This window comes from Equus przewalskii, chromosome 22 (assembly GCF_037783145.1).
Source record: "Equus przewalskii isolate Varuska chromosome 22, EquPr2, whole genome shotgun sequence".
NCBI classification, from domain to species: Eukaryota; Metazoa; Chordata; class Mammalia; order Perissodactyla; family Equidae; genus Equus; species Equus przewalskii.
The window spans coordinates 43,210,497-43,223,611 of record NC_091852.1 but is presented as its reverse complement, the minus strand read 5'-3'; the positions used below and the strand labels follow the sequence as shown (position 1 = coordinate 43,223,611).

The 13,115-nt window shown below is 38.8% G+C and overlaps 1 protein-coding gene across 6 annotated transcripts in view; it reads right to left on the bottom strand.

Moving 5' to 3' along the window:
- Nucleotides 1–13,115, bottom strand: part of IFT74 (intraflagellar transport 74) — a 98,999-nt gene that overhangs the window by 13,277 nt on the left and 72,607 nt on the right. For 3 of the 6 annotated variants that reach the window (XR_011531631.1, XR_011531628.1, XR_011531627.1), the window contains exon 19: nucleotides 11,758–11,858. Coding sequence is in view for 1 of the 6 variants with exons in the window: in XM_070590216.1 (XP_070446317.1) it covers nucleotides 11,814–11,858 (45 nt within the window). In the remaining 5 variants the exon portion in view is untranslated. Of the gene's footprint in view, nucleotides 1–8,688; nucleotides 8,769–11,174; nucleotides 11,859–13,115 lie in introns of those variants that run through there. The other 3 variants (XR_011531629.1, XR_011531632.1, XM_070590216.1) reach the window with 3 other exon arrangements.

Genomic DNA, 13,115 nt, shown 5'->3' with positions numbered 1-13,115 from the left:
GTAAACTTGTTCCTTGAAATATTCCAATAAATAAATTTAAACACCAGATATCACATAGATTAAATAACTTCAACAAGGGATTAAACAAATTTAAACTGTATATTATATATATAGCTTAATAAAATATATTAAATTAATATATATAAATACTATATATATATGTAAAAAAACATATATCTCTATCAAACAAATGATTGGGATCCAAAACAGTAATAGGCAACAGATATGAACAGGTAATTGATAGAAGAAGAAAAATTAATGTCCAATAGTCATATGAAAAGATACCTAACCTCACTAGTCATCATGGAAATCCCTTTAAAACAATTTGAAAAAATTTAAAGTTTGAAAATACCACGTTCAGGAGTTAACTGGTAGAAGTGTAAATCAACACAAGCACTTTGGGAAGAATTAATTGAAAATGTGTATAGCCTGTGATCGAGCAATTCTATATCTAGGTAATGAGAGTCGTACACATGCACACAAAGCGTCACATACCAGGATGTTCACTGGGGCCCTGAAATGGAGAAAAATATAAAGCAACCTAATTGTCAACCAATAGCAAAACTTTAAAAAGTCAATTGTGGTTGATCCATACAGTGGAATACAATACATAGCAATTAAAATGAATAAACAAGATCTGTAAGAATCAACGTGGACAGCTTTCAACAAAATAATGTTCAGTGGAAAAAGAAGGTGGAATACATTTTATGCAAATTTTTTAAGCACACAAAACAATCCTCTATTTTGTTTAGAAACACATATATGGAGTAAAAGTATAAAAATAGCTTGGATGGATAAACACCAAATTTAAAGTGGTGATTGATTCTGGGCCATGGGACTGAGGAAAGGAACAAAGATGACATCGCTATACTTGTTATCTGTATCATATTTGTAATGCCATTCATATCTGTAATGACAAAATAGTAACAACTTGCTAATTCTCGGTGGTGAGTACACTGGCCTTTGTTGTAAAATTCTTTGTATTTACTGAAGATTTAATATTTTTCATAAAATCAAAAGTATTACCATGGTTCTTAAAGAATGGATTGTAGAGAGGCAAGAGATCAGTTAAGGTCCACACAAAACGTGATGGTGGCTTGAATCAGGATTATAGTAATAGAAATGGAAAGAAATAGACTAATCAGGTGATATTTTGGAGGTAAAGTTTTAGAAGTTGCTGTTGAATTGAATATAAGGGGTAAAGGAAAGAAAAGAGCGATGTCTCAATTTTAATTCTATAGACCTACTTCCTGCTTGAAGTTTGATCTTTTTGGGCAAAAACATGGATAGTACATGAAACTAGCTGTGCAGTTCCACTAAATGTTACTCACAAATAGTCACTTGAGACAATTACTAGCTAATCACTTCAGGCATAAAGATAAGAAAATTATACTTCCACATTGTGTTGGGAGGTACTCTACTCCCAAGTAACGCAAAGGCAGCACACTAGCAGAGCATGGTTGGCACCTGCCATATTTCTAGATAACCAGGCTTTGTGATGCTCTTGAGCCCAACCTTCTCTTCACTTGGATCAGACCTTCTCCCAAGCTGCCCACGGCAGTGACTAGATCTTCTTCAACTCGAGTTACCTGTCTTGTAGTGGCAGTACCAAGAGCGGCTTAGGGAAAGCTTCTGAATTCCACCCCTAATGTACATCACTATTATCCAGATAAACAGTGTGCTTGCTATTCAAACAGAACTTTAAAACAAGTCTCCTAGTCATACTTTCAATGATCCCTAAAACCCCCTCATACAGACTCTGGAGTCAACATGAGACTCAACAGTCCTAGGTTATTCTCAGATGTTGGCCAGAACATGGCACTTAGGCTAGAGGTGGATCATAGGGACAGAGGCTATAATATTCACTTACGCTTTCTTTTTTAGAAAGTGATTATCCCTGGCTGGCCCAGTGGTGCAGTGGTTAAGTTCGCACGTTCTGCTTCTTGGCGGCCCGGGGTTTGCCGGTTCAGATCCCGCGTGCAGACATGGCACCGCTTGGCAAAAGCCATGCTGTGGCAGGCATCCCATGTATAAAGCAGAGGAAGATGGGCACGGATGTTAGCTCAAGGCGAGTCTTCCTCAGGAAAAAGGGGACGATTAGCAGTAGTTAGCTCAGGGCTAATCTTCCTCAAAAAAAAGACCGAAAAAAGCAAGTTTTTATCCCACAAAACTTGAGAAAGTTGACATGAATAAGTGAGGTGCCAGGTCTTGAGGCCCTTCTGGAGGTTTTACTTGAATGCCTCAGGAAAAACATCTCTTATAGCAGTAAAGCATTCATGAAGTTGGCAGTTGGGTTTACAAAGGGACACAGTTTAATTTTCCAGAATCAGCTGGTATTTGCATTTACCATGAAAAATTATCATCATATGAAATCGCACTGTTTGTTTATTGTCTGTCTCCACCATTAGAATGTAAGCTCCATGTGGGCAGGAATTTTGTTGATTTTGGTCACTTCTTTATTCAATAAGTATTAGTTGAATGAATTTGATAAATTTGATAAATGGAAATAAATTTGCTTCTAATCCCCATACTTTCTCTCTCTGATTTTGACCCTCTTGCCTCGTTTTAAAGGGATGTTTGTGATTACACTGGGCCCACCCAGATAATCTAGAATAATCTTCCCCTCTCAAAATGTCTTTTTTTTTTTTTCTTTTGAGGAAGATTAGCCCTGAGCTAACTACTGCCAATCCTCCTCTTTTTGCTGAGGAAGACGGGCCCTGAGCTAACATCCATACCCATCTTCCTCTACTTTATACGTGGGACGCCTACCACAGCATGGCTTTTGCCAAGCAGTGCCATGTCCTCACCCAGGATCCGAACCAGTGAACCCTGGGCTACCAAAGTGAACATGCGAACTTAACCACTGTGCCACCGGGCCACCCCCTCGATGTCTCTTTTGCCATGTGAGGCAACATATTCACAGGTCCTGGAGATTAGGATGTGGACATCTCTGGGAGGCTTTATTCTGTGTACCACAGCTATTTAGAAATCTTACTTGTATTGAAGTTTTCACTCTTTGTTCATTCACTATGTTGTTGCCTCAGTACAAAACATTTGAAAAATTTAGAGGCACACAGGAGAGTTTTACCCTGAATCAATATAATTGGAAACTTATTTCTATCTCAACCAAGAAGTCCTGATTATTTTTGATAATAGATGGGAGCAGGGGGAATGCCACTTCTTTTATCAATTATTTCAAAAGATTGAAATAAGAGTTACAAACAATGGTTTTCAAGCAGTAAGACTGATCCTCACCATACCCCATTCCTCACCTTCCAAACATACTGAAATCTGCTTTTCAGGTGCATTTAAACGCGCGTTGAACTTCAAAGTAATAAATTTGGTAGGGCAGGCTCTGAGCCCAAGGATGTTGCCTTTATTCTAAACATTTTTATAGCTTCTTTTTTGGAATTGTCTTTAGAGACAGCTCACCAGACACACAGGAAAACACGGCTCGTTATTTTAAGGTCACAAGGTGCTTCGCCTAGTCTGTCTTCTTCCCTTCCCCATTGTCTAATCCCCTTGCCTTCATCCCCACTCCTTCCTATGCTGATATTAGTGCCAGAGATCTGTGGGGTTGAAAGGAAGGCCTGGGGAGCCAGCGCGTGCCTGGGAACGGGGTGGGGAGAGCTTCATGCAGAGCTCAAGAGGGTGCAGTCTGCAATGTAGGTTGATTTGTGTGATCCAGCCTATATTAAATATTATTATTATTATTATTATTTTAAAGATTTCATTTTTCCTTTTTCTCCCCCAAGCCCCCCAGGACATAGTTGTCTATTTTTTTTAGTTGCGCATCCTTCTAGTTGTGGCATGTGGGATACCGCCTCAGCATGGCCTGATGAGCGGTGCCACGTCCGCGCCCACCATCTGAAACAGTGAAACCCTGGGCGGCTGAAGCAGAGCGTGCGAACCCAACCACTTGGCCAAGGGGCAGGCCCTAGCCTGTATTAAATATTATTAAATAGCAATATTTGACAATTTGCTGAGTGTCAAAAAGTCACATTAAAATAAATCCTCACTGAAGACTGTCATCTAAACTTCTGTTAGTTCCCCATGTAAATATTATTTTAAATAAAAAGGTACACTTAGTCACCAGACTTTTTGGTGTACTATTTTTGACAGGAGGAGTGGGGGTATCGAAGAAGAGACTAGAAAGAACTCTCCCCTGTGCTGATTTTTCCCAAACAAGGTCTCAGTTTAGAGGCTGTCTTAGAATAGCTCTACACGTAATTGAAGGCTTTCCAAGTCTGGCAATTAAAGTTTACTATTTAGGTACACGAACAAAGGAAGAAAATATCATTGGTAATGACATCATATAAAATATTTATACCATATAATACAGGCTGCAAAATACTTTTGAATACTGGAGTTATGAAATGTAAGCACGATTCACAAACCCTCTGATATTTTCAATTGCTGAAGTTACAGAAGATCTGGCCAGTCGATCCTTTCAGAGGTCTCATTCAGAAGAAAGTATCTAAAATATTGCTAACTACTACATATATTTTTTTCTTCATTAGACCAATTCAGATTACTCTTCATTGAAATATGTCTGTAGTTTAACAGTAACCAAAGGAAATGCAAAAAGTCCTGTTTTAGATTATAATCTCACATAGGGAAGTTTTTTCCCCCATGGGACAGTCTTCCTCTGTTTAACAAAACAGCCATTTGGCTTCCTCTGGTGGTTCATCCCTTGCTACAATCAGAATAAGAAATTCTAAATTCTAAATCTACACTGACCAATTTGTAGCCACTATCTACATGTTGCTATTGAGCACTTGAAATGCGGCTAGTCTGAACTGAGACCTAGTGTAAGTGTAAAATACACATCGGATCTGAAAGATTGAGAATGAAAAAAGACTAAAATATCTCAATAATTTTTATGTTAATTACACGTTGAAATAATATCTTAGATATACCGAGTTAAATAAAATATATCATTAAGACTAGTTTCACCTGTTTCTTTTTCCTTTTTTAATTTAGGTGCTAACAATTTTAAAATTTACATATTTGGCTGACATTTGTATCTCACATTATATGTCTATTAGATAGCACTGTTCTAAATCATCAGGGCAATATTTCCTCCTACAGGATCAGAGAGCTTCACCCTTGAATAGGCATGTTTGAAGGATTTATAGTGAATTTATGCATTAAAATTTCTTTAATTCAAAATATTTTTAAAGCATTACCTATTTAATCACTAGCTCTCTCTGAAAGGGTAGAAGGCTATGTCTCCCATTTTCCAAATGCAGCTCCACAGAAGTTGAAATAACTGACAACTGGCAAGTTGTACGGGTCCTCTAAGTCTGTACCCAGACTAAGTTACAATGCCTTCACTTTTACTTTTCTTTGTATACTTTCTGAGAGAAGCAATGCTCATTTTATTAAAAAAAGAAAAAAAAAATCCTGCCTAGTAACCAAATCACTGACCCTAGAGCAAAAGCTAGCAAATGGCAGCTTAAGCTCAACCACAGCCACAGACAGGAGAAGACAGAATCAATTGCTGCAGTTGTCAAAAGCATTATAACAGAAAAGCTATCAAAATTCTCACCAATTCCAATACTTTTGTATTTATGGAAGGACAAGTTTTGTATTTGCTTTTTCCCCAAGTGTAATCATCTCTCTCTTTCTCTGTCTGTCAAAACATCCCCAGAGGAACAGAAATCTGGCCTGTCTTTGAGTAAACTTTAAAAAGTTCCCCTTGGATTACAATAGTGGTGCTAGGGAAGAAAAAGGGAGTTTTAGACATTTCTGCTTCCCAGCAGAATCCAAGAGATGTTCAAAGGGCTCCTGAGTAACTGCATCCCTCAATTCCTATGCCCCTCCTTTTTAAAAAAGATAGGAATGAATAAGTTTTTAAGAGTTTCTTCCACATTAACCAAAGACTTTTAATCTAGCTTTATATATGGTTCTCCTAAATTTTCTGTTTTTTTTTTTTTTAAAGATTTTATTTTTTTCCTTTTTCTCCCCAAAGCCCCCTGGTACATAGTTGCATATTCTTCGTTGTGGGTCCTTCTAGTTGTGGCATGTGGGCGCTGCCCCAGCGTGGTTTGATGAGCAGTGCCATGTCCGAGCCCAAGATTCGAACCAACGAAACACTGGGCCGCCTGCAGCGGAGCGCGCAAACTCAACCTCTCGGCCACAGGGCCAGCCCCATAAATTTTCTGTTTATTAAGTGATATAATTCACACATCAAAAAATCCATTTAAAGTGTACGAATAAACAGTTTTTTAAATATTCAGAGTTGTGCAAGCAATCAATTAGAAAAGCATTTTCATCACCCCAAAATAAACACTGTACCTTTAGTCATCACCTGCTTAACTCTCCCTTCCTATCCCTAGGCAACCACTTATCTACTTTCTCTCTATGGATTTGTCCATTCTGGATACTTCATACAAACAGAATCAGACAATATGTAGCTTTTTGTGTCTGGTTAGCTTCTTTCACTCAGCATATTTTCAAGGTTCATCCATGTTATAGCATATATTAGTACTTTAGTCCTTTTTATAGCTGAATAATGTTCCACTGTATATAGATACATTTTATTTATCCATTCATCAGTTGAAGGATATTTGGGTTGTTTCCACTTTTAGATTATTGTGAATCATGTTGCTATGAACAATTTGTGTACAAGTTTTTGTGTGAATATCTGTTTTCATCTCCGTTGGGTACATACCTACAAGTGGAATTGTCAGGTTATATGGTGACTTTATGTTTAACTTTTTAAGAAACTTTAAAACTGCTTTCCAAAGTGGACCCCATGCCTTTTCAATTTGGTTTAGTCTATATCCCACTCAAACTAATTCAGTTCAACAAGCATCCACTGTGAGCTTACGTGCCAAGTGGTCTGCTTGGCAGAGAGGACACAAATGACAGACATCATCCCTTTCTGCAGGGAGCCCACAGCCTGCTGAAAAACGTCAGAGTTTAGTAAAAATGAGTAGGGAGTTCTTCCTACAACCTGGTACCTGCCTTTAAGAGGGAGGAAGAACATACTTGCAGCCAGTAGTACTAGATGAGAATAAGATGCTCAAATGACACTGGTACTTTACAATTATACAACCAGCATTCAGGGCACGTTTGGTAATGGGATTTTTGTTTTTATTGCTGCTACTGTGGCTTTTTATACCTCTGGATGAGGCATATACTGAACTCACGTTAGCTGTTATTAAAAATTATCTACACCTAGTGACAGTTCACAAGCCTATGGGAAATAAGTAATCATGATTCGATTTTCCATTACACAGTTATTCCAAACACAAAATCACTATCACAGAATGAAATTAGCCTTACACATAGAGATCTTCCAATGGCCAAGGGGAAAGAGTTTATTTAATTTGGCAAGCTAAAATTCCCTAAGCCTCTTGTAGAAGCAGAAGAGAAGAGATGCCGAGGGAAAGAATGAAGAATGGACAAAAAGGTTGAAGAATTAAGCGAAGGTGATGTTATAAAATGCAAAGGAAGGAAAAGTTTCAAGGAGGGAGTGGTTAATAATGTTAAACCCAACACAGAAAATATACTGGAATAAACCCAGAAAGAGTCCACTAATTTTAGTAATTAAGATATCACTGGTTGTGTTAACAAAAGCAATTTCAGTGGAGCAGAAGGAGCAGTGTTTGGAAAAGAGACTGGGATGTGAAGAAGACTAATTTTTTAAGAACTCTGAATGTGAAAATAAAGGGAGTAAAATGAATGTGTTTACTGAGAGGATGAAATCGACGGGGGAAAGGTGAAGCCAGAGGAGAGAGGGAATGCTAGACAGAGAACCGAGGAAGATCCGTAAGGAATCTGGAATGGATATGAAAAGCACCAGTGCAGGAATCTGCCTTAGACAGAGAGCGACCTTCTTTTAGAGGGACTTAGAAACCATGCTTCTAAGAGACACACGCTTCTGAGAAGGGACAATTATGCTTCTGAGAGGGAAGAATGGGTACCGATGCAGATGTCTGTGTGCAGGGAGTGGTGAGGGGAACCAGTTAAAGAAATAGAGTAACCACCATTTTATACACTAAAGCAATTTCACACACACTAGTTGCATTTGAGTCTCATAATAATCATGGAAATAGGCTCAGGGAGACTGAACGAGTTGCCCCAAGCCCTTCAGCTAGTGAGCCGCATAGGTGCTTCTTCAAACTCAAAGTCCCGTGCCCTTTCAGCTATGCCGCCTTCCTCAATAACCAGGTACAAGCAGAGCAGTAAGGTGGTGAAGGAAAGATCCACAGGAAGTGAGTGACTAGCTTGGGTCATATGAAGGGTTCTGCCTCTTCCAGCAAGTAAGGGAAACCTTTGCAGAGATTAGATTTACATAACTGCGTCAATGGAGAAGAGTTAAAGAAATGTCTAATCATATTTTTGTGGTGGATGCTTCTATCACGATGGACAAAATAGGGATAAAGTCAGATTATTAGAAGACAGGACAAAGAGTGTGACCCACTTGGTGGTTGAAATCTCAGGGATTTTTCCTTAAGGGTGTGCAGTGTGTTAGTGCTAAACTTCCTCTCGTCTTCATTTTGAAATGCCCTTTTTGTTTACGTTACAATTTCTGAGGCTGTAGCTACACAATGTCAAAACATGAGCTTGGTATGGAATTTCAGACAATCAATCTGATAGACTCTTTTAAAAATTCCTTCCATCAGTTCATACCCTAATTCTCACTGAGAAGATAATTAAGAGATATGGCATCAATACCTGCATGCTTGCTGAGGTTACTGTTGAAGGAGGCGGATGGCGGTGCACAGTGAGGTCATGAAGTATCTTAGGAATCAAGTCTGACAAATCAGAGGGTGTGGTAAGGCAAAACTGTGTTAGAAATTCAATCTATGCTCAATGAAAAGCTACTAGACCAAAGAAACTTTGAATGTTTATTTTACCGGGGGTCTTTTTTTTGGCTAAGGCTGGGGTACCTTAGAGATACTACAGGGGTGAGTGGTTTTGTAAGAAGAGGCTTATTTCTTATTTCTTGACACTCCTTTCAATTAGCTGTCTCTTAAGGTTTCTTATGGATACCTCTGAGGGTCTCACTGGCTACCTCAAGTGTGCTGTAAGAAAAGGAAACAGGGAACCTGGACTTGTACAGCTTCACCAGACCCCTTTCTCTGACTGTGATATTTCTGGCAGTAAAAGGAACTGAGCTAAGAAATAGCTTCAAGGGTAGAGGCCCTGGGAGGGCAGGGCTACTTGGTACTTAAAAGTCCATTTGGCCTTCTGATAACCACTGTGAGCAGGGGACAGGAGCCTGTGTGGCATTATAAAGGCAAGCACTCCCGTACACTGCAGTGATGCAGGCTCCATCCATTCATCTACTCTTTGGCACTTTTGTTATTTCCTCCCAAGGGATGCTTGCTTTTTTCTGTAGGCTACATGGGAAGTTAGAGAAGCTGGAAAAGCAATTTTCTTTTCCTTTCCTTCATAACCATTTCCCGTAATCCTGAGACACAAGGTCCCTGCTTTGTCCTTGGCAGTGGGGGCTGGGGGCTGGGTGGTCAACCTCTCAGGCAGCCCTCCCTCGCTCCAGTAAACTAAGGGAAAGTTCATTTGAACAAGAAGCTAATTAAAGATTGAAAGAGGCTTTTAAAAATGCACTGTAGTTTCCTTTGCTAAAATTCAGGTTGCGTTTACGGACTCAAATACTTTCACCTTCATGTCAGTCTGGACTTCCTCTAATAGGGTGACTTTATCTTTGAAAGTGATAACATAGAAAATGAGATAATATTTCAGTTTGGTCTTTCTTGACCCTATGCCAAATATAATTTTAACTGTTAAGTCTGCCTTTCTTCCATGGTACTACCATGTTGTTACTATGGTAAAAATATTGTTTTACAAAAGGATTTTGAAAGAAAACAGAAGTTAATTTTGAAAGTCTCATTTTAGTTTTTCTATTTCTCTGTGAAAGGCTGTTCTAGTATATCTAAGTCTCCTTAGGTAGTGGGCTGCTTTGACTTCTTCTGACTCACACTCCCTCCAAACCCTCTCATATACTGGACTCGCCGATGAATGTTATTTTCCCTCCTATGACACAGCTTCCCCTTGTGTCTGATCACTCTGATTTGCAGGATAGAGAAAACGACCAAGCAAAACAGCCTTGGTTACCGAGTGGGTTATTCCTATTCCCCTTACGGTGACACAGTGAGGTTTTCAGAACAGCAGTTCATTAAAATCTATTTATTATGAGAGAAGATATTCAGGCAGCAAAGTATAATCTACTATCTTCTAAAAATAAGCAGCAAGCATTAAGCTTTTGTTATTACAAAGTTATAATGAATAAATACTTTTAAAATAGAATTTTACAAAATCAGATGTTATTTTTTTTAGTATGAAAACACATCCTGAATATTCTTAAGTAAAACAGTAAAGTTTGTAATTGCAGTAATGGAGGCAGTTTGGTCTATTTAAAAACACTAAAACCAATGAGGCAGTGCACTGTCGACCTGGACCACGCCAGGGTGGTGAGAGGGCAGGGAAGCGGGCATGCCTGCACACTGAGAATCCTGCCACCTTGCTCAGAGCATTCGTGTCAAGAGCCTGGGGGTCTGCGTACTCCCCGACCCCATCCTATGAGTTAAGCACTATTATTTCACTTTACACACGAAGAAAGCGAAATCCAGAGAGACTAACTTAGTGGAGCTGCAATTCGAACTCAGCTACTCAATCCAAAGCTTACACTTTACGGCTACACCACAAACCCCATTCGATAATATGGGGTTTGTTTTTAGAAAGTATTCCTATAATAGACTAATACGGAATTTAACATGTTGCTGTTCAAGGATATATAATAACATGGAAAAATGTTTGCAAAATTGTAAATAGCAAAAGTAAGTTTAAGAACAATATGATCTTAATTTTATTAAAAATACATAAATATAGGGGCCAGCCTGGTGGTGCACCAGTTGAGGTTGCACGTTCTGCTTCAGCAGCCCGTGGTTCACTAGTTTGGATCACAGGTGTCAAGCCATGCTGTGGGAGGCGTCCCACACATAGAGTAGAGGAAGATGACCACGGATGTTAGCTCAGAGCCAGTCTTCCTCAGCAAAAAAGAGGAGCATTGGTGGTAGATGTTAGCTCAGGGCTAATCTTCCTCAAAAAAAAAAAAAAAGAAGAAAAAAACCCAAAACATAAATATATAAATAAAACACATACATGTGACAGATATATAGATGCACATCTAGAGAGACTGGTGAGATCACAAGTAACTTCTTTTCCTTATTTCTCAAACTATGAATCTGCAATTTAAAGACATAACCTACTTTTATTTAAAAAGGTACATGAAATGAAAGATACAATATCAATTTTAAAATAGATTACTACAATTCTCTATTGGTCCATCTTGACTTCTTCTTACTTTAAGTCTGCACATTCTAATTTACTAAGGCTATTTGTGTTGGAACCATAGAGCCAAAGGAAAGAGCTACAGGGAAATGGGGCAGGGGGAGGGAAAGAACCCCTGCAGCTCCTACTAACTGATCTCTCATCTTAGCGTGAATGGCATGGCTCCAAGCTCCAATCCGCTAACTGTGCGCTGAATTCTACACTTTAACATGAGACCAGAATATGGTCCAAAGCAGGGGCTCCCCAGTCCGTGAAAAGGAGTGTCAAGAACTCATGTTTACTTATTGATAAAGGATAAGCACGGGAAAAACAAAGACTCGCGAACTTTCCCATGTTGATCTTTGTTGGTAAAACCACTCAGCATGTTTGTTCAGTCTGCAGCTTCTTTCCACATGACTTGCAAGGTGTTATTTTAACAGGAATGGAACTCACTGAGCAATGGGACTGACTGAGGAAGAGCCGGCTCGTCCAGATAGTAGCCTCCACTTCTATCCCAGCAGAGCGAGTATTCTTGTTGGATTTGTTGAAAAGCTCTGAGAGGAAGGAAGAGACATTAGTGAGAATTTCCCTCAGATAACACATTTTAGTTTAAAGAAATCCTGCCCAATTATGTTCCCCAAATATCATATATGAGTAATTTAGAACGGAAGTTGGAAATTTTGCTTTTTTTCAAGAAATTTTCAGGGTTTTTTCTGCCAAACTTCCTGTTGTTATGCAAACACATATATTTAATGGAGAGGCCAATCTTCCTCCCACTTTCTTCCTGGGTGAAGACTGGTCCCGTTCCAGGTGGGCGACTGCAGCGTCATCTTACTATCATTATCTCCCTACCACAAGTTAAAGCACTAACTGTGCACGGGACTTCATTTGAACTTATGTTGTGTTTCCAAGTATTATATATACACCATAGATAAGTTTGAAAGTAGCAAAGTTCAAGGAAGATTAAAAGACCCACAATCCCACCACTCAGGAAAAACCCTTATTATTAATAGTACATACTCTTCTTGAGCTTATTGCACATTAGCATATTAATGGCTCTGAGCAATCAAGAAGAAAAAAACAATTTAACTTTGTTTCAAAGAATGTTTCCCAAACTCCTTGGACCATGACTCCTTCGGTGGTATAACACCTATTAATAACCTGAGGAACTCAGGATCTGTGGAACACATTTTAGGAATGCCACCTTAATGACTGTATCACTGTCCAGGATCTTCACCCATATTAGTAATCCAGAGTTAACCAAACTCAACAATGCTCATCCTCTACTAAACTCACATAGATGAAAGCTGAATAATTTAGTGATAAATATTTACTTCAAGAAAGCAACATGCATAGGTAATTTTATAGTATGTAAGTTATATCACCATAAAGCCTTTTTTTTTTTTTTTTAGGAGAAACCAATATGCTGTGTTTCGGGAATACTAAGAAGCAGATCAACTTGAGGACCAGGAGATCAGAGCAAAAGAAGGATAGTTTCAAGGAATATTTTATGCTGGCCAAGGTGACTTCTGACCACAGAGAGGATATATCTGTAGTTACTATAATGTCTCCCAGATTCATACCAAATAATTCTACCTCTTCTAGATTTTCCTTTCAAATGTTCTGCCAATGCTTCTAAATTAATTTACTTAAGTCCTCCTACGGTTTAAAACAGTGAATGCATACTCCAGGGTGGAAATGAACAGCAGCAGCCAGAGTCCAAAAGAGCCCACCACAAGTGAAGCAATTCTTCTCAACTTCATGTTTTTCCTAGAATATACATGTGATAAACTATTTTAAAAATGCAAAGG